We start from the raw sequence: 25263 nt of genomic DNA on the forward strand, positions 1-25263 counted from the left end.
ACAGACAGACAGAACCCGGCAGCATGGTCCAGGCGGTAACTTCAGCGTGCGGGGGGGTTCCAGCCAAAAGGCGTTACAGCGTTACAACGACTCACTCTAGACGTTCTAAAGCTCCCCACCTCCACTGCAATAGCGTCACCTCGGTCCCTCTCCACCAATGCCCGTGGTTGTTCCTCAACGCTTGGGGCGTTTGACAGCTCGATCTCAGTGGCGTCTTAGTTGACTTCGGATTAGCATTTGCTGTAAGTGGTCAGAAGATGATTTGATCTGATACCAAGGATCCCTTTGCCCATTGGGGGTCGTTCAACGCCAAGCAACTGTCACCGACTGTATTACTCCCTCTGAGTCTAGAATGATAAGCCCACCTCCAGCCCCTTCTCACACGACCTTGACGTTATCTACTACCTTGTTTCTCTTTCTGTTGCTTTGATTAGTTGATTATTGCGCACATGCAGTCCATTAAACTTGACTGCCCCCATTTTCAGCTCTAAACTTAAACATCGCATGTCGACTTATATATTAACACATATCCACTCTTCGCGACAGCTACATCACTGCTCTTTCTAACTCCACTACCCTCTTGGTGGCGATATGCCGACCGTCTCACTACGACTATCGAGACGATCAAGATATCAGCAAACCAATACATTGCATCAAATACAACCACCTTTTCTCACACCTTGAGTCGTTCGCTAAAGCACTGTGACCCTGACGAACCCCACGAACCAGCGTCCTCCGCCGACAAACCGCTTACTCACAACATATACCTCCCACTCACCTCCCACATCCGCATACGCCTACGCTTACAACTCCGACAACAATCCCCAGCGGAGGGCCAGCTCCAGTCATCCCACCGTTCGGGATCGACCAAGCGTGAGCTCGGCCCGCGCCCAGCGCGCAGGCTCAAGCGCAAGAATGGCGCCTCACGATGTCGAGCGCGGGAGCATTAGCAAGATGAAGGAGGAGTCGCTCGCCCCCGGGAGTTCTTTTAGTATGCGCGAGCCCGAGTACGGTGATATTTCCCCGCCTTCGTACTGGGACCGGTTTGTCGATGGGTTTAGGCGTGATCAGAGATCGAGTTTGTTTACGAATGATCCGTTGGGGCAGCACGAGGGATCCGGGAGGGTGCATGATGGAGCGCATTACTACGATATCCAGAGTGCGATGTTGGAGACGGCGAATTCGGGCCTTGCGAGAGAGTTGAAAGGAAGACATTTGCAAATGATTGCAATTGGAGGCTCCATCGGTGAGTTTATTCATGGTGGTTACAGCATGCCTTGATGGAGAAAACTAAGACATAGACATAGGTACTGGGCTTTTTGTCGCATCGGGAAGAGCTTTGGCAGATGGAGGTCCAGCATCGATTTTGCTGGCTTTTACAATCGTGGGTGCCATGCTCTTTTGTACATGTCAAGCGCTGGGTGAGCTTGCAGTCATTTTCCCAATTGCTGGATCGTTCTCATCATGGGCGACTCGGTTCATCGATCCGTCTTGGGGATTCGCAATGGGGTGGAAGTGAGTGTTGCTCTTTTGCTGCTGGCCTGGCCTTATATGCTGACTTACACAGCTACGCGATGCAATGGCTCATCGTGTTACCGCTCGAGATCATCGCCGCATCCCTAACCCTCTCTTACTGGGACGAGAGTCTCACACGCGCCATTTTCGTCTCTGTATTCCTAGTCGTCATCATAGTCATCAATATGTTTGGCGTCAAAGGCTACGGTGAAGCCGAATTCATCTTTTCCATTATCAAGGTCATTGCTGTTATAGGCTTCATGTGAGTACTTTCAACTACATGTCCTCAAGCGTTGCAGAATTAACATTCCACTCAGCCTTCTCGGCATCGTTCTCAACTGTGGCGGAACGCCAGATAGCGGGTACATTGGCGGCCGCTATTGGCAAAACCCTGGTGCTTTTAACAACGGCTTTAAAGGAATGTGCAATGTGTTTGTTACAGCTGCTTTCTCCTTTGCTGGCACTGAGCTTATTGGCCTTGCTGCCGCCGAAACAGCTAATCCGCGAAAATCGCTGCCAACGGCTTTGAAGCAGGTGTTTTGGAGGATCACGCTTTTCTATATCGTTGCTTTGACCTTAGTAGGACTGCTTGTTCCACACAATGACCCTCGACTCGTGGGCGGTAACAGCGATGCGGATGCATCAGCCTCACCATTTGTCATAGCCATTGAAGAAGCCGGCATTCAGGTCCTACCGTCTGTCATGAACGCGGTCATCCTTACTGCCGTCCTGTCCGTCGGTAACTCTGCCGTCTTCGGTTCCTCGCGTACCCTTGCCGCTCTTGCAAACCTTCGGCAGGCCCCCAAGATCGTCGGTTACGTCGACCGCAAAGGCCGCCCACTCGTCGCTATTGCGATCGCAAGCGCGTTCGGCCTCATCGCTTTCCTCGCAGATCTGCCCGAACAAGGAGCTGTCCTTGACTGGCTCATGGCCATCTCAGGCTTATCAACCATCTTTACATGGGGCTCTATTTGCGTGTGTCATATCCGTTTCCGCCGTGCGTGGGCTGCCCGAGGCCGCTCTGTCTCCGAGTTACCCTTCCAATCCCAGGTTGGCGTTGTGGGTTCTTGGGTTGGTATCACACTGAACGTTCTTGTCATCATCGCGCAATTCTGGGTCGGCGCTTTTCCCATCGGCTGGCAAGAATTAACAAGCGCCCAGGTCGCGCAGAATTTCTTCCATAAATGGGTTGGCGCACCCTGCGTTTTGGCTTTTTATATATTCCACAAGCTTTATTTCCGAACTACGTTTGTGAGAATACGAGATATGGACGTCGACACTGGACGTCGGGACTTTAACGTCCCTATCCTTGTCGCTCAAGAACGAGAGGAACGAGAAGGTTGGCCCCGATGGAAGAGATATTATAAGTTCATGTGCTGAGCCATGAAAATTATGACGAAATAATAAGAGGCGTTGGATATGTATCTCATTGTGGATTTGGTTATTACCCAGGTTAGCATGGAGTTGAATTGGATGCGCTCAGAGCGCGGGATTCGTTACTTATGATCACCCACTATACTACCTTTTGTATCTGCACTTGTAATAACGCCATGTTTATGCACATCGTTTCGAGTCAATTCCATACAGCTGCGGAGGTGTGCTGAGCGTCATACAATACCATGCCACGGCATCAATTAATATTAATCACTGAAAGGCACTCTTGTGCCCCTTGTGATGAAGTTTCAGAAAATGTGATAGCAATGGTATCTAATTCGAGTCCCCCCTATGTTAATACGTCGTCTTGAGAACATGCCCGCATATCAACTAGGCTGATCGTCCGCTTCCTGCCAAATAATTTGTCTTCAGCAGCCTACTACGTAAGCGAGGCCGTAAAATAAGCAAATAAGAAAGAGCAAGATAAAGGCAAAAAAAGATAAAAGACGAAGGAGGACCCGAGGGCTATGATGCTTTTTCAAGCGGGGTTTCCAAGGCGGAAAGTAATGCTGATGAACCCTCATGAATCATAACTCGTGCGTTTGCATGCAGATGTGCACACAACATAACTGAAGACTGTAGCAATATAACAGGACGCACATTGAGATCTATTTAAGTCCGAGTGTTCTCCCTAGCAAAGCACTCTTCTCTAAAAGTCCCAGAAGTCCTTCTTGGAGGATGCGTTCTGCCGTGTGGGAAGAGGCTGCTCGTCCAGTTCACCGTAGAGCCAGTCTCGGTTGGTACCCTTTCGACCACCCATGCCATCGCCTGCAATGTTGATCTTGTGCTTATCTGTGTTCTCTCTGACTTCGTTGGTGGGCGCGGTGCTAGATCCTGGTGTTCGGGTAGGGATCGATTTGGTGGCTGTTGCTTGACCGCCAGATGTCTCGCTCGTCTCATTGTAGAGCCAGTCACGCTCGGTACCCTTCTTACCGCCCATACCATCACCTGCAATGTTGATCTTGTGCTTGTCGGTATTCTCCTTGATTTCACTAGCAGGTGCGGCGTTGGATCCTGGTGTTCTTGTAGGGATCGGTTTGGTGGTCTTTGAGTCATCAGCTGTCTCGCTAGTCTCATTGTAGAGCCAGTCTCGCTCAGTACCCTTCTTGCCGCCCATGCCGTCGCCTGCAATGTGAATCTTGGCACTCTTGGTCAAGGGAACGCCCGAAGCAACAACATTGGGTTGCTTGCGGGTGGGAATCGACTGAGGGACATCTTGAGTCTCTCCATAGAGCCAGTCCCGGTTGGTGCCCTTTCGCCCTCCCATACCATCACCGGCGATGTTGATCTTGTGGCTATCGGTGTTCTCGATTGGTCGGTTTTCCTTCTGAGCGGCAGGAGACCTGTCGTATGTGTCCCAGTTGTGTTGCATCATTTGGACAGCTTTCTGGTGGCCTTCAGGGACGCGATCTTGGGGGTGGGCTGGTGACTCGTCACTGATATCGAAGTGGTGGTCAAAATCTTTTCCACGGTCTTTCACGTTGGTGATGTTGCCTAAAGCGCGTTCGTTTTGTCCTACGTCCTCCTTGTCAAACAATTGATTCTTATAAAGCCCTAGGCCCTCGTTATGAGCATAGCCCGGGGGATGGGAACCGGGGCGCGGTTGCTGGGGCACTCTCTCACCGTCGTCAAGTAGCTCGAAGTGTGCGTCGGCATCGCGTCTAGGCTTGGCAGCCGGGTGGCCTGGTGTCTCATCCACAACATCCTTGTCAGTGTCCCAATGGCGAACATCCTGGGTGCGCATAGTTCTGGAGGGCTTCACTTTCTGTGGCGTCACGAAATCCTGGAAAGACCATTGGCTGTCGTGCTTAGACTTTGGTCTTTCATCAAAGGATTGGCCCGGCTGGGGGGCGTCCTGGGGGTCACTGCCATCGGCAAAGTCGAAATGAGAGAACTTCTTTGGGTTAGGGCGGATATATCGCTTGTTCTTGGGCTGAGGCTGCTCCTCCGGTTGCTCGACATGCTCTTGACCATCGAAAATTCGCGAAGGCTGGAAGTTCTTACCCTGGCCACGCTTCGAAGGCGACATATTTCGACGGCCAGAGCTGGGTGAAGTGGGTTCGTCACCCAAAATCTCGGTGAAAGACCGCTGTCGAGGGCGGCTAGTACCAGCGTAAGGGGATACAACACTGGCGGGCTCCCCTTCAATTTCATCTCGAGGACCAAACAGCCTCAAGGATGCATGGGGGTCGCGGAGGGCATTAGTGGAATTAGTTCGGTTTCGCGCAACGGTCTCGTTGTGGCTGGGGGCGACAGGGGCACCAGTGCCAGCCGTTCTGATGCAAGACTGGATAAATGCGATCTGCTCTCGGCTATCTCTAATGGGCCAGTTGCGGCCAGACTTTCCAATCACTTCAACTTGCTTGAGAAGCGAGCCCTGGTCCCATTGGAGTCGAATCTGAAGAATTTTGCCAGCTTCATCGAAGGTCACAAAGTGAGTCTGTGGGGAGCAGTTAATACATGGTTCGTGTTGGCGCGAGGCAGAAAAGAGCACTCAAAGCAGATAAGCAACGTACAATGGGGAGGTAAACATCACGGGCAGACAAAAAATTGTCATCAAGGCCAGGGAGATAAGGACCGCCTCCAGTTTGAAAGCCGAGACCTGTGTCAACTTCTAAGGCAATGACGTTTTGCCCATCAACAATATTGAACACTTCCTCCTTCTTCTTTGCGACCTGCTTCTGAAGCGCATTCAGATGTTTGATGATCTCAGTAGGACCAGAAAAAGTCGTAGTCGTGGTAACGTAGTGCAGTGCAGCCGTATCGGCCAGCAGAGACGAGCTGGGCGCAGCAAGGAACTGCTTGTAAGTGGCCGCCATGTTGATGACGAAGTTGCGACTTATGCAGGGTAAGGAGCGTTGTTGATGTCTCAAGTGAGTTGGCGGCAGAATAAGTAAACACAAAGAGCCGCGGCTTGATGTGACCGAGGCAGAAGAACACGACGGCGAAGACAACGATGATGCAAGAAACAAGTTGCGAAAGCTTTGAGTTGGGGAGAAGGAGAATGAAAATCAAGGGAGGATGGAAAACACGGATTCAAAACAACTTGGAAGTGAAGGTGGGATTGAGATCTTAGTGGGAGAGTCAGGGGTCCAAAGGGACCTGCCTATTGGTGCTGGGACTAACGGCCCCCTACCTTGGACTTTAGTTCCCCTCATCTCCCTAGCCAAGCATGATGAATCCTAGGATCTTCTTATGATGGCGCAGTCAAGGAGCTAACGTTTCTAATCTTGGTTGGATCTGAGGGGAAAGTTGAAATGAAAGGGATGATAGCCCTGGCCAGAAATGATGCACTTACACGACGCCTGTTTGTTCCTGCCAGCCATAGGCTACCACTCTTCATCCAATTGTATATGCACTAATAACACACCAACGGCAAGGTATGTTTGTTAGAGTAACAGATTAGTACCTAGTCGCAATTCGTTGTTTGCTGATAGAGAAAACTCAAGGATTGAGTTTCGCTGTGGCTTCAGGAACGCTATTGTGAGTAGTCCCTGAAGGTAATTGATAGTCGATTCACCACTACCTAGATAGGTACTCACTCATAGAGGAATTACTTCCACCGGTAGAACTTTAAATCGAGGTTCGCGACATTCAAGCAAATTTGCCAAGTTGGTCTAAATCGCTCCAGCAGAACACATAACTATAGGCTCCCCGTCATCTTTACAGATTTGTCTATGTTTGCTAAGTTTCGTTTGCCTAGATGTCGTGAAGGGCACTAATAACATGGACCCGTTTGCTCTCGAGTCCCACTTGTCGACGGGATGAATATCAAGGTCAGATTGGCTCTTATCACAAATTTCAAGAACTCTCAAGCCTGTGCCACTATATGCAGATGACATCTCTCATTACGGTTCAGTGGCAAGGTATCACTTAGTTGACTTTACATCAATGCATCGATAATGTATACTTATTATACTTGTACCTGTCTGTGCTTCGACTTGAGTCTACATCTCAAACGGGCATGGCTTTCATGTGAGACTAATGTACCGTACCTGAGAAATACGGAGCCCCAGGCCGAACCAGGGGCCGCATCACCTCGCTACTCCACAGCGTTTCAGCTCTTTTGATACACCTTTCCTATCTAGGAATATCTGAGCATTGTTATCAAAGGCTATGGCTGGTGGTAAAGATGGTTCCCTCTAACGGTATAATGTTTATCACAAAATCATCAGTCATGGAATCTATGACGTGAAAGATATGATTTGCATGTGGCACTTACCAATAAATATCGTTATAACTCAGCCCTACGGACGTCACGGATTGGATGCTGTTAAATGTGCACCTTCTTGAGCCTGCACCTATCCATAAATATTTGTATGAGCTCTCATTGTATGTTCTTGAGAGCATCATCGGCTAAGTAGATAAATCTAGAGTCTGGTATACGCTATAATGCCTGATCCTCATGGTCGTAATGCAATTCAATAAAAGGCACAAAGTTAAGCTTCATGTATGATGCCGAGAGTTTCGCCTTCACAACAAACATGATTATTCGATCTCTGCGTGTTCGCAATTGCACAATATGCATAAATCACTGGAATTCCATGTTCGTAAAGTCTCCATTTGAATGCTTGGTTTGTTCTAGTTCAAGATTATTCACTGATCATCGATGCCAAGAATGCGATCTTCCAACAACCATGGTATTTAGACTACCCGAGTTACTGATAACTGCTGATGGCGCCACTTCATGCATTCCAGCACTGTTAAAGTGAAAGAAAAGAAGGAACGAATGATATTGGCTACATAGGCAGGTAATTCTAGGATGCCTATCTGCAAATTGTAATTGTGAATCATTTTCCTACAGCACTTAATCTTTTCCTTATCAGAGTATCAGCGCTTCACCAAAAGACTGACGTGTAAGGAGCAACTAACGTTGTGTGGCGAAGCTCGACGCCACACCAACGGGGCGAAACAGCTGCCGCCTCATTGCTGACGTGCCTCGTAACTTAACTCGTAAGGAGCAAAGTGTCCTACGTGTGGTAAACTCCATCAACACGTCTCAAACACGACTTCAAAACGATACTTCAGAGCCAGCCACTTCTCTGTTGCACGAACCTTATCGAAATTGCGAGATCCTCGCACCTTCCGGCTGTGTTTGCTTCTTCATGATATCTTTACTGCAACTTCCGCCGCAATGATGAGGTCCTCAGCCTGGGCCGCACTCTCATGGCGCGCCCTCATATTCTCGCTGCTATGGACAGCTGTGGCAGCAAAACAGGACAAGCCGACGGTCGACGCTTCCGTCGCGAAGCATCCTCCTCTTAACCTGAATTACTTTGAGGACAGTGACGTCGTTGTCTTCCAAGATATCGAGGAGAGAAACATCTGGAGGTCCGAAGATGCAGGCAAAACATGGGCGCAAGTCCCTGACATCCCCGACCGAAGCGCAACCTTCTTGTACCTTCACCCCTTCGACTCCAATTCTGCTTTTGTTCTCACGAAAGATCGGAAGCACTACAAAACCGATGACCGTGGCAAAAGCTGGAGTGAATTTAACAGCGGCACAATGCCTAGTGCTTTCCAACCCGATACTCTTGTCTTCCACGCAGGCGACCCAAAGCGCATCATTTTCAACGGCATGAACTGCGATGGAATTTTTTGCGACGAGGAAACAACATATACAATTGATGGTTTCAAGACTGTACAGCAGCTGCGTCCCAGCACATCGGGTTGCTGGTGGGCCAAGGCAAACCGAGAGTTCACAACTGGTGATGCCGAGCTGGACAAGACCAGAATCCTTTGCATCGTTACCGACCCCCTGAGTCTCTTCAAAACAAGCCAGAAGTTATGCGTCTCGGATAACTTCTTTGCCAAGGGCAGTGGTGGAAAATTCGACGAATTCGAGCCAAGTTTGGATGGTCAACGTGATGTAACCGGTGTTGTTAACATTGCAGCTGTCAAGAGTTTTATTCTTCTTGCCTCGTCATCCGCTGGCAGTGATGAGATGACTCTCTTCGTTACCAGTGATGCTCAGTTCTGGCACCGAGCCATGTTCCCTACAGACGACAGCCATGATCATTCCCACAAGATCAACCAAGAAGCTTACACGGTGCTCGAAAGCACCAACTACAGCATTCAAGTCGACGTCATGACTTCTCACCCGTCTACCCCTATGGGTGTCATCTTCACCAGCAACTCGAACGGTACATACTTCACAGAGAACATCCCGTACACCAACCGCAATGTCAAGGGCCACGTCGACTTCGAGAAAATCAGCGGAATCCAAGGTATCTTCCTGGTCAACACCGTCGAAAACGGCAAGGATGTTGATGCAAAGAACGCAAGGAAAGTTGTGGTGACACAAATCACATTTGACGATGGAAGAACCTTTGAGCCAGTCAAAGCTGGACAAGACCGCATTCACCTACATTCAATGACAGACATTGACAATATCGGGCGTATCTTCTCGAGCCCGGCCCCTGGTCTCGTTATGGGCAATGGAAACACGGGCGCCGCGCTCGGCGAGTTCGAGAGTTCCAATCTTTACGTTTCTGACAACGCTGGCGTGTCATGGAAAAAGGCGCTCGAAGGCCCTCACAAATATGAGTTTGGTGACACAGGCGGTATCTTGGTCGCTGTCAGAGATTCTCTCAAGGAGGACGTCGATAAGATTTCCTTCTCCCTGGACTATGGAGAAAACTGGGAGTCCGCCCCGCTCCCTGATGGCCTGAAGGTTAGGCCTGTTATCCTGACAACTACCCAGGACTCGACGAGCCTCAAGTTTCTGCTTGTTGGTGAGAAGGACAGAACTTTTCACATGATTGCCATCAATTTTGAGGGGATGGAGAAGCGCACTTGCGAGAGCAAGGACATGGAGTCATGGTATGCACGTGTTGACGACAAGGGAGCGGCAACTTGCATCATGGGTCACAAGCAGACATACAACCGCCGCAAGAAATCGGCGGATTGCTTTCTCAAGGCCGACTTCCGTGATCCTGAACCCGTCATCGAGAACTGCGAGTGTACCGATGCCGACTTTGAATGCGACTACAACTTTCAGAGGGACCCCGATGACAACAAGGTCTGTAAGAAGGTTGGGCCAGTTCCTATTCCAGAGGGCTCTTGTAAGGGCAAAGATGAGACTTTCAAGGGATCGTCTGGGTGGCGCCTTATTCCAGGAAATACATGTACTCGAAAGAGTGGCGCTCAGAAGGATGACCCAGTTGAACGCAAGTGCTCCGATGGCGGCAGTTCCGGTGGCGGTTCGACACCTGGTACTCCGGCCAGTGGTGAAATTTCGCTCAAGATCAATGAGTTCAAGGACATCAAAGGCCAGGACATGCAGAAATTTTACCTCATGGGTGTCGAATCTGAGAGTCCTACCAGCGAAGTTGTTATTGCTCGACCCATTGGTGAGAAGCTACCTGACGGTAGAGTCGAAGTGGAAAACAAGCTATGGATCACAGCTGATCACGGCAAAACTTGGAAGCGCATTCTTGAAAAGGAGAATATCTTGGCACTGATTCCTCATACCTACTTCAGGGAAGTCGTCTTCTTCCATACAGATTCTGAAAAGGTCATCTATACCATTGACCGCGGTCATAGCTTTCACAGCTTTAAGACACCATTTTCTGATCCTAGTGCCGCAATGAGTTTCCATCCAGACAAGAAGGACTGGATGATCTGGATCGGAAAGCGCTGTGGTGATGTTGCGGGTAGTAAGGATTGTTACCCTGAAGCCTCAATCTCCACTGATCGTGGTGACAACTGGAAGACTCTGCAACGCTACGCGACCAAGTGCGAGTTCACAGGAAACTCTGCCTTCAAGTTCCGCGCTCAGAATCAAATCGTCTGTCTTGTTCACAAAGACGAGAACATTGACAACGACAAAACCATTGTCACAATTGAGGACTTTTCTGCCGACGACAAGATTATTCACAACGGCACGGTTGCAGCGTTTGCAACTATGAATGAGTTTATCCTCGCCACGGATGAGGTTATTGAAGATGGCAAGGAGAGCGCCGGCCTGCAAGCCATTGCTAGTATGGACGGAAAGCATTTCGAAGCAGCCCAATTTCCGCGCAACTTTCACGATTCTCACTCGTCGTTGTACACCGTTCTTGACAGCTCTAACCATGCTGTCAACCTATTTGTCGCCACTGATCTTTCCGAAGGCCGCCGCCGCGGCTCAATAATCAAGAGTAATTCTAACGGTACAACATATGTCCTCAGCGCATCCAACGTCAACTCTGACGAACTGGGTTACGTGGACTTTGAAAAGGTCGCGGGTCTTGAGGGCGTCACGCTTATTAATTCTGTTTCAAACCCTGTTGACAAGAACGGAAAGAAGGTGATTCAGACAAAGATTTCGCACAACGACGGCGCCGAATGGGGTTTCCTTCCCCCTCCATCAAAGGGTGCCGATGGCAAGTCTTATTCATGCAGCTCCTCGGGTGGTAGCAAATGTGCTCTCCATCTACACCACTACACAGAGCGAGAGAATAAGGGCAGAACTTTCTCAGCAAGCACCGCTGTTGGCCTGATCTTTGGCTATGGAAACGTTGGACCAAGCCTTGGAGATGTCAAGGATGCCGATACATTCATGTCAGCTGATGGCGGAATCAACTGGAAGAGCGTTAAGAAGGGTGTATGGACGTGGCAATATGGTGACCAGGGCTCGATCATTGTGCTCGCACAGCGTGCTACCCACGTGAACAAGGTCAAGTCGAATATTGTCTCATACTCAACAGACGAGGGCAATACTTGGACTGACTACAAGTTCACCGACAAGGAAGTAACTATTCAAGACTTGACATCTGTCCATAGTGGAACTTCCCGAAACTTCTTGGTGTGGTACCAGACAGATGACAAGAAACTCTTCGCTGCCAACCTCGATTTTACAGGACTCACAAATCAGCCCTGCAAGTACTCAGATGATTCTTCTTCAGATTACGATCTCTGGTCTCCTAAGCATCCCCTTCAAAAGGATGACTGCCTTTTCGGACATAAGGCCAAGTATCTGCGAAAGAAGACGGACCGCAAGTGCTACAATCAAGCAAGCATGTCACGATTGCGGGGATACGAAAACTGCGAGTGTACCCGGCGAGATTTCGAATGGTAAGTATATGGCAATTGAACGTCCCCGAGAACATAAACTAATAAGTCGCAGTGCATATAATTTCGAACTAGACAATCATGGACAATGCGCTCTGGTTCCGGATCATGATGCCATCTCGGGCGAGGAGTGGTGTAAGCAACATCCCAACGAGACATCGTACTTTGACCCTACAGGTTATCGCCGCATCCCTTTAACCACCTGCGAAGGTGGCCAAGAGCTGGATAAGACCTCCACAGAGCACGCTTGTGCAGGACATGAGGAGGATTTTGCACGCAAGCGTGGCGCTTCAGGCTGGGCTATTTTCTTTGCTATCATCATCCCCATCGGACTGGCAGCCGCCTTTGGCTGGTATGCTTGGCGCAACTGGAGCGGCAAATTTGGACAGATCCGACTGGGTGATAACAGTGCAACCTTTGACAGCGAGCAACCTTGGATCAAGTATCCCGTCATTGCCATTTCAGCGCTGGCAGCTGTTGTTGCTGCGCTACCACTTGTCCTGACCTCCATATGGCGATCCGCCACTGGAGTCTACGAGCGCGTATCAAACCGAAGCAGGGGAGGCAACTGGTCAAGACGATATACCACACGCGATAGCTTCGCCCGAGGACGGGGTGACTATTCCATGGTCGATGACGACGAGGGCGAGCTACTCGGTGAGGAGAGCGACGAAGAGGTTTGAGCAAGAAGAATGTACGAGCTACGACGTGAACCAGGACTGTACTATGATATGGTGTCTTATTGGGAGAACTTTTTTATTTGCCGAAAAGATGAATGCGATGGAATGATACGAGCGTTTTGGTAAGAAGATAGGACTAGTATAGCAGGAGAAATAGAACAGAAAGGCAGACAGGCAGACATCATGGTATAATCATCACTTCAAATGTGCTACGACTCCGTAACTCACTTCACGCATAAGAATGAGACACACTTATCGTCGCAGAGGGTATGATCTTACTCATCATACACCAGCTCCAATCCCGTGAAGATCATGCTGACAGTCATCATTCAGCTCCGACATGCCAGCTAAGACTTGCATGAACTATCTGAGGCAGAGACAAGGAGGTAGTGACCGGAAGTGGATATTCGTTCCGGTCATTTCTTGTGCGAAAAACCCATGGTTTGGTGATAGATGCACGGGTATCACACTTGCCGTGTGATACATCCGTGCTGGCTGCATGACAAAGAATTTAATTGCTTGGGTGATAACGCATCATGTTATAACGTCTAGAGGACTGGGATAAAGCTCTCGAGATATTGCACGAATAGTGTAATTGAAGGATTTCGACAACTATGACAAGTCACAAAGGCACTATTGAATTGTAGTTCATGTCACTCAGTGGTATTGCACAGACAGACCCATGCAGCTCGGAGCTATATGTCCATCATATTTGATTTATTTTTGTAATTCCAATCCCTTTTTGCGCCATGCTTGCTATGATGCAGTCTGTAAAGAAGACTCTGCTCTATTCATGTGTCCAATGCCATTGCGGTCAAGATTATTTCTCAACACAACGAACACGCCAAAATATTAGACCAACTCCTTCAACTCCTTCCAATGAGTAACCGAGACTGTTTTGCTCATGTAATGCCTGTATATAAACCGGACCATAGCAAATGCGACGTAACGACAGGTCTAAGATAGCAATTAAACGATTTGGGGTATTTGATAGTAAGGAAAAACAAAAGAATGTATAAGACAATGCTTGCTGCTCAAGAATTGATAACCAATACATGATTTTTTATATTGGCTGGGACGCCTAGGTGCTGGTTGCACCATTGCAGGTGGCTGCGCTGTGGCGCTATGGCTCGGACTATGACCGCTTGACTCGATTCCAGAATCTTTTCACGGTGCGGTTATCATGATCGACAGGATCTTCCCACTGGTCTAGAGCAGCGAGCTGTCTTTCAATGCTCTGTTTGGGGTTTCCTTCACGAGCGTACAAGGCTGGACTAGGTGTGTGTTCTCCACGACTTGAGCTCACTCGACTACCAGCCTGTTTCCAGCCATAGATCTGATCCTCGCTTTGGCGAAGATCTGGTCGTGTCAAGGTCATACGAAGTGTCATTTCTCGACTCGCTGCTGGGTCGTATATAGATTTCTCTCCTCTTGAGTATGACGAGTGCTCGATGCTACTTCGTAGAGATCGAATATGCGGTGTCTTGTCGAACAATTGAGGAGTTTTTGGAGAATCGGGTTCAGCTGCAGAAGCATCGTCGCTGTATCTTGATGATCGATCATCTTCTAGGAAGCTTCGCAATTTATCCGGCTCGCATGCGGAGGCCTTGTTAAATCCCGTGTGTGGTCGGGGTCCGTCTTTGGAACAGAATCCAAACTCAATGGCCTCATCAAATTTCTGGGGTGAAGCGAGATAAGCTCGAAGCTTCTTTCGAGCCTCAGGGTCTCGATAATGAGCGGCAGAAGGGTCGAGGGGTGGGGTCAAAGGAGAGGGAGACGCCAAGGGTGTTTGTCTGTTGGCAGATATCAACGACAGCGCGCGAGCACGAGACTTCTTCCGCACATGGCCAGATGAGCCAACACTGGAGCTGTGTGAGGCAGACGGCGGTAGAGCGGTGGGGGAAGCAGGGCCTTCTCCTAGTCCATTGACAGAGGGTTTTCCAAAGGGTAGCTTATTAATTGATAAGTGACGGCGAAACGATGGTCTTCGGCTCTTGTTTGGAACCGGTACCTCCTCTCGCAGGTTGATGTGATAGTCATCGAGATATAAACGTAGATCCAACCCCTCTTCATCGTCAAGCCATCGGAAACTATCATAGAAGGAATCCGAACGCTTGATGTCTGAGCTTGTCATGGCTCTGTCATTTTGCCTAGACAGCATACCCGAGAATGGCGATGTTCCTTCAGACAATCCAGGACTAGGGAGTGGCGATGGCATTTTGACCTCTTGAGATGGGATATCGACTTTATTCGATACTGCTTCTGGCGCGTTGCTGAAAGTGTTTTGTGGCTTATACGCCAACTGGAGCTCTTCCTCTGTGAGGTGGCGGCGTTTTATCTTTTCAGGAAGGTTGGCGTAGAATTTTTGGTCCGTTTTAGCAATTCGCGAACGATCTGTGCGCAGGACAGAATCATCCGAAGTAATAGGCCTTTCTTGGTGCTCGTAGCTCCCTCTAGGTTTGGGTAGTGATGGCCAAGGGGAGAGAAGTTGATCTTGTCCGACGCTACCGGCCCGTTGACAGTGTCCTAGGTCGGGTGATTGAGCTAGTTGTGATCGCTCGATAGTTGAGAAGTACTGTCAAGGGGAAATGTTCAGTACGAGACACTAAATAAATATAGCCAATGTAGCAATTAAATAGAGCAAACATAAAAATGTAGATAAGTCATGAAGGGGAAACCCTGATTCTTAAGGTACAGGAGAGGGGCGGGAATGGTTATGTCTCAATTCAGGAACGAAACGACAGAGCTAATGCAGAGAGTCGTCCACTAAAAGGCTCGTGGGGCACGACTCGAATGTCTTGGGTGTATGACGCCTGGTGATTGCTGGTACACAAGCACGTTGGTGCACCGGGTGGCATGGATCATCCAGGAACTGCACGTCTCGGGCGTCGTCACAACGCCTTAGGTTGGGGGGATGTGATTGCTGAGCGAAAGAGAGCACTTTCTTGCTCCTGTGTGCTCTGTATCAGGGGTTGCGTAGACAAGACATGGGAGGATCGGCCAATGGCTAGGCACTGAGCGGACGAAGTGCGTGGAGCCGCCCAAACGGCCACCGCGAGCCAAACCAGACAGGGCAAGGACAAGACATGGGTATTGGACAGTGGCTTCTTTTGGCGATTCCTGATGGTTCCCCGTTCCTCTCGAGGTCCCTGGGGCTCCTCAATTTGACGATTAGGCGGCGACTAGCCCCCTGCACCTGCAAGATGACCCATATGCAGACAGGTACATAGAGTAGACTCAACCTCGCCAAGTCATATTGATTTCGTACAGCCAAAACCCATAGACTAACGCATACGAGGTGGGCAGAGACGCTTGTCGAAATGTGAAACCTTGTTTCGTTTGAAAAAGCAAATGGTGATGAGGATTGCCGTGGCATGAGAAATCGATTGATCGCATCACTAGGGGCCTTTAATCTTCGCCTGCTTCGACTCCCTTATGGTAGTACCGAAACAGACCGTGAGAAACAAAATATGGGACACACGGCAAGGGATCCGCAAAACAATGAAAGCCACGAACTTACTTTTCGTTGAATCGTTGGTGGAAGAGCCTCGAATTCTTGTCTCGTAATGGTTGCTGATGGTCGATTTTCTGTGGTAGGAGGCTGGACATCAGAAGATACCCTCTGATGTTTTGAAGAAGTGGACGCAGCGGCGTTTGGACTACGTCGCCACTGAAGTAGGTGACTGCGGGAAGATGATGGACGGTGATCTGTAGTGAGACTATCGTCAGGGAAGAGGCACTCTGTATCGATTTCGCTAAGCAAGTCATGATATTGCGAGTTGTGTCGCAGATTATCGGTATCAGGATTCGTCTCTGAATGTATTCGCAGCTTGATCTGCTCCTCTTCTGCCCAGGCGCGATAAACGCTGTTACTGCATGTTGGATCATTCTTTGTGGTCGTCACATCTGTAGTTGCAATGCTCATAGGTCGAGAAGGCAACAAAAAGCTGTGATCACCAAGGCCTTGGCTTTGATCGATGGCGCTGGTATCCGTAGAATCGTCAGTGTCGAGCCTTGTGGGAACACGGCGTTGGCGTTGCGGCTGCAGTGGTGGCTTTGGGCGCTGTAGAGAGTGCATGGTTTCGAAAATGGGTGCATACACATGCGAGGGTTGTGCATGTATGCGGCTCTTGTTGATGTGACTCGTTTGATTCGTGTAGTGGTGCAGAGGTCTAGGATAAAGAGGTTGAGATAAACTTGCAGAACCCGAGGAGAGAGTCTCGTTGTCGAAGAAGCTCATAATATCATCGGGACGGCCTGGGCCCTGGCTATTAACGCTGCCGCTATCTCTTGCATTCATGCTATTGCTGTCGATAGCCACCACTGCTTCAGCTCGATCTGGCCATTGATCCTCGTTCCATCCCAGGGTCGAATCCAACGCTGCAATTCCACCACCCTGGCTCATGACGAAGTCGAGTTGATAGTTCGGCTCGTGCTAGAGCTGCGCAGCAGGGTTGTCGAGATTTGGCGACAGGGAGTGGTGATGAGGCCGAATAGCGACCTAGTAACTGCTGATCATGAGGCAATCGGAAAGGAACGGCGATGCAAGGTCCACTGCTGTCAAGTTGGCCCCCCGCAGGCACCGTTCCTAGACTCCTCGTCCCTTACCTTGGGATGTGATTGACGCTCGGCTGACAGTGTCTTACCGGTAGACGAGAGCCGATCGAGGTCGAAGGTTTGCAAGGAGGAGAGTTGCAGTAAACAAAGTGTCGATTCGGGAAGAGTCGATACGAGGGGCAGATCGGAAATTGTGGAAGATGCTATTATTGCTCGTGCCTCGTCGATATGCTTCAACGGTCAAAGCATACCGTCATAAGCGAATGCAATTCCCGAGGACTTGTTGTAAAAGTGCCGTAAATGGAGATAAAAAAGGGCAAGCACGGCTTCAATTTTGGTTAAGCGGGTACAAGAGCCAAGCCTCAACTAAAAAGTAAGGTACAGCACGGTAGTGGCAGATACGGAATTTGCCAATTGCTCGAGGGCCAACTCGAATTAGCTCGCAGCAACGGTGAGAGAACGTTAGGGGTGGGAAGGTGTCCGAGGCAATAGAGAAATCAACGATGTGACTTTGGCGTCAAAGGTTGGTAGGTTGGCGTCAAAATGCGTTGTCGTACCTAATGAAGTGTACATATCATACAATTGGAGATGGAAGAAAGAGAGGAAAAAAAGAAGGAAAAGAAGTTCGGTCAACTACGGATACCTAGTCCATACATAACACAAATTCTAAGTAATAATACTCCGAAGAGTCAACCAAACCTCAGTCCAAATGTCGCGCCGTTCCGTGCCGTGCGTCGTGGTGTCGTGTGCTGCTGTGTCGTCTTAATGGGCGTCAGCTCCGGCATCGAGGCCAGATTCGTATGGAGCGAGTCCCTAGCGAGCAGGCATGGATGGATACGACCGCTTTCTGCTCAGAAATCACGGCGGTGCTTCAGAATATGTCGATGCCCGTCCCATCACCATCAACCTCGATCCCTGTAGCTTGGCTTAACGCTGTGCTGTAGGAACTGGACCCAACTCCCTGGCAACACCACAACAGTTGACGAGGTGGGTTCGTGAACGGTGAACCCGCCTCCCAAGACCCAACCCAAAAGCCAATCTGCTTAGCCTTTGGGTCTAGCAGTGCAGCGGAGTCCCAAGTTTCCGGGCACAGATGTCGATAAGCCAACCTCTATTGGGACAAGTGCAGCTACAATCTGCACGGTACCTGACTTGGTGTGTTTATGCTGACATTCTTTCAGGCGCCGTGACCGGACTGTCTCGAATAGTCTAGCAGTTCTAACATTAGGTATCACCAAGGCTTTAAGTTAAGATAATTCGTACTGGAGTGGGACTTCAGTCCGGGGGTCACAGTCGAGTGATTGAGGGTGAAGCCGCTATTCTACCCCTGAGTTGGTTTAGTTCATTTCTGGGGCACTGAAGTTTATGACTTGAAGACCGCAATTCATCGGACTTCTTCCATCGCCTCCACAGTTGGAGGAAGCAAGACGAAGGTCGACGGGAGGGTCACACCTGAAGTGACCTAAAAAAGCAAACATCTGCAGATCCACGTTTCTTGGTTCCATTATGATATAGACGTGTTCAGCTAAGTTTCCGACACGCACCACACATCATATCATGTCTTGTTATTATATCGACAGCGAATAATGACCATAATAGTCAGCATAACTAACTGGTGTACAACTCACTGGTGTGCCAGGGCAACCTTACCACCTCAACTCTACATATGATAAGAGTTTATGAAACCCAGTGATTGTTTATTATTAGGTGTCCCCGCGTAGCAGTCTGGGTAGACATGGGCTGCTTGGTACCGATCAATATAACTCGTTGGTCTATCCACCTTATTTCCAGCTTTCAAATTCATCACCCCCACAAGGGACCAAGTTAATTATCGTAATCACCTGCCTGCTTAAGACATTGATAGTGCCCATCACTTCCAGACATTTCTTAGCTCATACAAGTGACAGATTCCCATGCGACGCTATCATACTACGGCGTGTCAGGGCTGATATCTGACAAGCAGGGTACTTCGCTGTTCAATATGTTTAAGCGACGCCTAATACCACCCGCCACAAGCCAACTCACTTCACAGTAAGACCCTTGAAGCGCTCCGCCAGATTGACTTTAATCCCACCAACCAGCCATATCGCTTTGGGAATCTGACCCGAGTTTGTAGCATTTGTTCTGAAGATCTCTCGGAGAGCCCGCCGAGTAGCGTAGTTCGACACTATGACAGGCTGCCTTTGGATGATATCTTGCTCAACCAACTCAGCTCAGAAACAAGCCCCTGGAACATACATTTGCTGTGCCGCATTCAACCCTGATTTTGGTTCAAACCAGCTATCACGACGCTGGCTTTTGGCTGTCCGCTGCCCCTGGTAGCATTCGGAAGCTCCGTAGAAGCGGTATTGTTGGCTCTGTTAAAGGGGTTCGGCAGTTACGGGTCTGGATCCTACGAATCCTAAACTCCTGCTACCAATGATGCCGGTGACACGAGTACACGTTATCACGCATACTTTTGGGGTTGACTTTGCCCTGGGTTGCTCAAAGTGTGTTCACGGAGATGCTATGGTAGTATGCAGTTTCAACCCATGGCCGGTGCAACAGACACAGAGCCCTTATACGAAGTACAGCTGTTTGAGAGTGCAAGCATTGCCGCATTGGTAGTTTCCTTGTCCCTCATGTATCGAATACTTCTTTAAGTTTCGGGGATTTTCCATCTTGATCTCGAGTTTCGTACCTGATCTGGGAGGCATGGATCTTGTAGAGGTCCTGGACCTGTCGGCAGTTACCACCTACAAATATCAGATATAACTAGGTAGATGTCATATCGGAGTCAATGCACTATCGGCGTCCGTGTAGGTCCGTGGAATGTGTTTCCCCCACAGTTGAGACTCTTTCAAGACCTCAGGAGGACTCTGCCTAGTTTGTCCTCGGGTTATGCGGCTTGTGGGATTCGCCATACAAGAAGATAACAAGCTCAAGGTTTCGATCACGGGTCAAACACCGCATAGGTACTAGAAACATGATGCGGTGTAGGGAATTATGGAGTATGTTTCTATCGTCGAGGGAAATAGTGTAGTCTAGTTGTGCTACATCGACCTGAAACTGTTTGGCGGAGTGTGGATCACGGCGTGCGAAGCACAGACGATGCGATGCAAGCTTCAGGCTTGGCTTCTCAGCGCCACAACATGCGGTCTGATTCTGTCGTGCATACAGTATGAGATCCATCATACACGTGCCTTGGGAGGTCTGTGATGGAAGAATGGCTCCATCTTCCGATGAAAGGACCAACTATGGCTGTTTACGAGATGCACCAGTGCCCGACGAAGTCCTATCGCAGAGTTAAACAGGGTGTTCCCGCTGTGTCAGATAGAAAGCAAGGTCCAGCTTCTGAACTAGATGGCGTGTTAAGGAGGCAAAGGAGACTCTCAGAAGGAATCAGGCGAGATGGTGGAGGGTGCTTTGTTGTTTTATCGAGGTCGGAGTCAGCATTGGCCAATGAATCTTGTATACTTTCGAGTTTTACTCGTATGCCTGAACTCACGGACCAGTATGGTAGCACAAGAATCATGGAGCTTGAATCTGGAAAAGGGCGCTGCTCGAGGTGCATTCGAACGTCGTCTTGGCTGAAGTCAGCGTCTGTCAAAAAGAAACTGGTTCAAAGTCATGTTCTCAGGTCTATCTAACCATAAGCTCATTGGTGAAAGAGTTAATAGGACCAATCGACAGTATATTATTCACCGATATAATGACATTCTTATTGGCAATATACCTATTAAAGGTGTGAAAGTCACATACCTACTATATGTTATCGTCGAGACACGTGCTTGATCAAACTAACAAGACGCGTCGTGTCGTTCATTGGTTGAAACACGGTCATTCGCATCCACTCATTAACTTCTCTGAGCCAACGATAGAGCTTACAGGACGACACATTTGGCTTCAGCCTCGAGACAACCTCAGCCTTTCTTACCTCAGTCAACATTTAACTTCATTTTCAGCCTTTTCACTTAAACTTCGGGCCATTTTGCGGACCAGGTAAAAACTATAACTGAATCATTATATATATTGACTCATCGTGCTTCTTATTCTGATGTAAAAACTTCACTTCCAACTGTTGTTTTTTTGGAGTATTCTTTCTTGATACCCCGTACTACCACCGATGACATCGGAAAAGATGCCGCTCATCCTGGATAACCCGATGCCAGTGGAACTCAACGACGTAGATGACCTTTTTGGCGATGGCGTTGGTCTGTCTTTGCCCGCGAGGGCGCAGAGTAAACAGCTTCAACAAAGAATGGACGATGTCAGGATTCGAGGATGTTGCCAGTAAGAAGGCCCAGCTTGCAGACACTTATGCACGTTTTTCTAACCCTGGATAGAACTGTGGCGTGGTCAAGGACAGGAACGATCGCCAACATCACACCTGATGGTCAGAACCTTGAACTTCGCTTTCTGCGACGCTCCCCAGAAGATGGCTCCTGGGACCTCAGTGAACCCACCACGTGCCCCTTTGTCAAGGGGCTCCCAACCATTCCCATCGTTCACTTGGTATGGGCTGGTACCAGCAGCCCAGATCTAGCGGTAATAGATGCCGTTGGTCGCGTCTCTATCGTCAGCTTCTCTATCTCACTAAATCACCCGTTCCCTCAACGGAAATGGGACGCTGACCCCACTGACGATGTGCACGCTGTCGTCGGTGCTTACTGGCTTAATGTTTCTCCTCCAAATCAGCAGGTATGTGTTGCTTGAAGAGGTTTCTCAATGTTTCTGACTTTTAGCAGGCATCGTACAATGTCATGTATGGACCAGCTACAAAACATGGCAATGGGTATACTTATGAAAGCTCATTCGTTCATGCTGGAGGACCAACCCATCCCAGCCCTGCCAAGAGTGCTCTGCTTACTATCACAACGCATGGTGTCATTAGGATGTTTTGGTCACAGAATACCAATCGACTTGAGGAGACCACCATGGAACTTGAAAGTATAAGTGCTTCTGATGAGCTCATTACACATGCATCGTTTGCATCCGAAAAGAGTAGGCATCTGAACTATCGTATTGCTTTGCGTGTATCACTAACAGCCGGTAGAACATCTCCTTCTTGCGGTTGCTACAACCTCAAAGCAGCTGAAACTAATCAAAATCGAGATTCAATGGGGCCAGGCATCACAAGCGGACAAGGCGACTGGCCGACCCGCAGGAAACCTGAGCCCTTCCCTGGTTGAGAAACATCTGGCCACCACAAACTGGCTTCAAGGTGGCCCTGGTGATTCGAGCCTCGACATATCCATGATCGAGCTCTCTCACTTGGAAGTTCTTCCTTCTGTGGTTGATAGCACGGGTAAAAACACCACACCACCCATGGTTGTCACGGCACGGTCACGCACTCCTACTGAGAGCTCGTATCAGGGGAGTCAGAGTGTTGTTGATCGATGGGAAGCTATCGAGCAAAAGCAGAATCTGCCATCAGCCTATGAGCAGCTTGGAGGTCGACGAAACAGCATCTCTTCAGAGCTACCCGCGGTGACACAGCTGCAGAAGGTTGCTCCCGTCACGGCCAATAAGGTTGTGGTTGCGTTCCAAACTACCAGTTTTGGCAAAATCCTAGTACTGGCTTTCGCAGATGGCACTGTAGAATACCGTGACCGACTGACGTTCGAGGAACTATATACAACTCAGGAGTTGAATAAGGTGCAGAACCTTCGACAAATAGGCTGGACTTTCACAGATGAAGGGCCATGTAAGTATCCATATTCCAGAGTGTTGCTCTTGTCTAACATAGTTGTAGGCCAGCAAGTTGCATTCTCCCCTACTTTTTGCTCCATGGTGCAAATGGGCGAAGATGGAAAGATCAAGTGGAACAAATTACATTACCCTATGGGCGATATCGGAAATTCTATGCACGATGGTATGTTGACGATGAGAGGATTGGCGAGTTACTAACCGTGTGCAGCTCAATACTGTGGCAGCATTGCGGCCTTGACCGTGACCGCAGCACCGTCAATGTTCTACCAGAACAACTATGATGATCTACTTGCTATTGTACGACCATATACTACCAAGAAGAGTATGTCCACCTTTCGATATCTCCCATACGCCTGCTCACACGGAATAGGATTCGTCCAAGATTTGGTGACCGAACTTATCAGAATTCTGAAGATCCAGATCGATTACTCTGAAGAGATCCATCATGACTCACTTGTCAGAAATGGATCTCTACAGTACTGCCTCAGTATAATGAACGCACTCGGATTCCGTGGAGACTTTCACCCCCGATCTTTCCAGGGCAAATTCTCGATGCTATTTCTGAATGTGCGGAACGTAGTCGTCCTCATCACAATTGCCAGTAATACACCAGTTACTGTCAGGGAAAAGCTGAGCCCCCTTGATGATCCTGGTAAGTCATGCTGCCTACTCCTTTGGTTTGTTTATAGCTACTCACATCAATACAGAAGTCATTGAGACACTTGTCGGCTGTGCAAGGTGGGCGCTGGATCTGATCGCTTGGCTCATGGATTGTCTTTTCGAGCTTATGAATGACAATCATTTCCAAGAGCTCTTGACTCGTGAACGTTTCCATGAACTCGCTCCTTATCTTCACGAGAAGAACAACGTCGCTTTCCATTTCTTGATGAGCTCCTCTAGTCGAGGATTTCTCTCGGCCATTTGCCGCAGACTGGCGCACCTTGAGGCCCTAAGCGGCAGGGCTATCGAGTTCTATCGAAAGCAATCGGCTGTTGTTGAGGGTGTGGCCGGCGGTCGAGCAGCCCCTCAACTACAACAAGCATACCAGGCAATGCAACAAGTTACCTCTTCAGCTCTCGTCAAAGTGTCTGAGGTCGAGACTCTTCTCACAGGTCTGAGTAACGAGATCCGACAAGCCTATCAAATCTTCCTTCCATCCCTCGCCAAAAGCCAAAATAACCAGTCGCAGGGGAAACAGCTGGATATGACGATGAAGGCAGCCCGCGTTCAGATGGAGCTCTCCATTCTCCTTTCAGCTGCGCCCCCTGCACCATTTCTCCAGATCATCAAGAAGTTCTTCAACACAGACTTGCCCGCGTTTCGGAACACTGTAAATCCAGGTCGGTTGTTCTTTGCAAATTACGATCTTCTCGAAGTCGAGGATGACGAACATAGCTTGGCGGCGAAGAAGGCACGGGGCATGGTGTATGTGGATGTGTTCAAGCGCATGCAGATCAGACCCTCTCCGAATAAGCAGTGGAGACGGTGCTCAAGATGTACTGCGGTTATGGAGGATGTGTTTGGGAGTCGTTCTGGGTTTACATTTGTTCTGGGTCAACAACGTAAGTGCTCGTGTGGAGGGCAATGGACTTTGCTTCCCAAGGGACACGTTGCGTGAGATCTTGAAGTTTGGGAGGCGTATATTTGGGTCATGGGATTAAATGCATGGGATTGAAGTGGCATAATAAGTTATTAGTAGTGTTACAACAAGTAAATACAATAATCGTATTTTCCCATCTAGCAATGCTCTTGAAGTTTGTGACCTTTCGTGTATCTATACATTCATCCCAGTACATTCTCGGTACAACTCCCGAGGTAGAATATTTCCAGCTGCATGATAGCCTTTCAGTACGGAGATTCTCCCACCTCCCGGGTTATTGGTAATGTCACTGGCCACATATTAGTGCGAGGTCAGTCCTGGCTAGACTGTTCGAAGGTCTCGGCGAATTTTTGGAACCGTTCATCTGGATTATGGTGTCTCACTAAGGGGTCGGTCAACATGCTTCATCATCGAGCCATAAGAATCTACCAAAGGCTTGCAACTCAAGGCTAGACTCAATCTTTGGACGGTGCCTGAAGAGAAGCCAATTGTGAAACTGACACTGCATCAAGCATTGTTGGTGGCTCGCTACGTAATTTCAAGACTCTCACCAACGGCTCTGCGATGGAGCAATACACATACCCTATACTCATCGCCTCGACACCAAGCTCGGAGAGGTAGCCTATCCCCATACCCCAGGGGAGATTACGATGTGATGACCCCCAGAATTAACGTCGCCGAAATGGCAACGATAGTGCCGCTACGATTCTAACGCTTCAGGTCGCATTAGAG

At 49.1% G+C, this 25263-nt stretch overlaps 5 protein-coding genes across 5 annotated transcripts; 3 read left to right on the forward strand and 2 right to left on the reverse strand.

The window, feature by feature from the left end:
• Nucleotides 1–915: 915 nt before the first annotated feature.
• On the forward strand, nucleotides 916–2954 carry FOBCDRAFT_283808 (amino acid permease-domain-containing protein; the record flags this gene model as incomplete). The annotated part of the gene is made up of 4 exons (XM_031182146.3): nucleotides 916–1246; nucleotides 1308–1515; nucleotides 1568–1777; nucleotides 1833–2954. 4 exons carry the CDS (start codon nucleotides 916–918, stop codon nucleotides 2893–2895), a joined length of 1812 nt encoding a protein of 603 aa, XP_031042914.1. The 3' UTR covers nucleotides 2896–2954.
• A 256-nt stretch (nucleotides 2955–3210) lies between these two features.
• FOBCDRAFT_283812 (uncharacterized protein) lies at nucleotides 3211–5768 on the reverse strand (the record flags this gene model as incomplete). The annotated part of the gene is made up of 2 exons (XM_031182147.3): nucleotides 3211–5389; nucleotides 5466–5768. The coding sequence occupies 2 exons, from the start codon at nucleotides 5766–5768 to the stop codon at nucleotides 3599–3601; spliced, it is 2094 nt and encodes a 697-aa protein (XP_031042915.2). The 3' UTR covers nucleotides 3211–3598.
• Nucleotides 5769–7907: 2139 nt separating this feature from the next.
• On the forward strand, nucleotides 7908–12893 carry FOBCDRAFT_314138 (uncharacterized protein). Its single transcript, XM_031182152.3, has 2 exons — nucleotides 7908–12006; nucleotides 12059–12893. The coding sequence occupies exons 1-2, from the start codon at nucleotides 8084–8086 to the stop codon at nucleotides 12684–12686; spliced, it is 4551 nt and encodes a 1516-aa protein (XP_031042920.2). The 5' UTR covers nucleotides 7908–8083; the 3' UTR covers nucleotides 12687–12893.
• Nucleotides 12894–13371: 478 nt separating this feature from the next.
• On the reverse strand, nucleotides 13372–17088 carry FOBCDRAFT_246893 (uncharacterized protein; the record flags this gene model as incomplete). The annotated part of the gene is made up of 2 exons (XM_031182153.3): nucleotides 13372–15258; nucleotides 16204–17088. The coding sequence occupies 2 exons, from the start codon at nucleotides 17086–17088 to the stop codon at nucleotides 13819–13821; spliced, it is 2325 nt and encodes a 774-aa protein (XP_031042921.2). The 3' UTR covers nucleotides 13372–13818.
• A 4272-nt stretch (nucleotides 17089–21360) lies between these two features.
• FOBCDRAFT_283827 (mediator complex, subunit Med16) lies at nucleotides 21361–24608 on the forward strand (the record flags this gene model as incomplete). Its single annotated transcript, XM_059611643.1, has 8 exons — nucleotides 21361–21512; nucleotides 21566–21920; nucleotides 21968–22223; nucleotides 22276–22926; nucleotides 22975–23094; nucleotides 23140–23253; nucleotides 23302–23583; nucleotides 23639–24608. The coding sequence occupies 8 exons, from the start codon at nucleotides 21361–21363 to the stop codon at nucleotides 24547–24549; spliced, it is 2841 nt and encodes a 946-aa protein (XP_059463856.1). The 3' UTR covers nucleotides 24550–24608.
• Between the last annotated feature and the right edge of the window lie 655 nt (nucleotides 24609–25263).

This window comes from Fusarium oxysporum, chromosome I, assembly GCF_013085055.1.
Source record: "Fusarium oxysporum Fo47 chromosome I, complete sequence".
NCBI lineage: Eukaryota > Fungi > Ascomycota > Sordariomycetes > Hypocreales > Nectriaceae > Fusarium > Fusarium oxysporum.

Coding starts and splice junctions, on each gene's coding strand:
- FOBCDRAFT_314138 (XM_031182152.3), top strand. CDS start 8,084: ATGATGAGGTCCTCAGCCTGGGCCGCACTCTCATGGCGCGCCCTCATA. Junction 12,007..12,058: donor ACCCGGCGAGATTTCGAATG/GTAAGTATATGG, acceptor AATAAGTCGCAG/TGCATATAATTTCGAACTAG.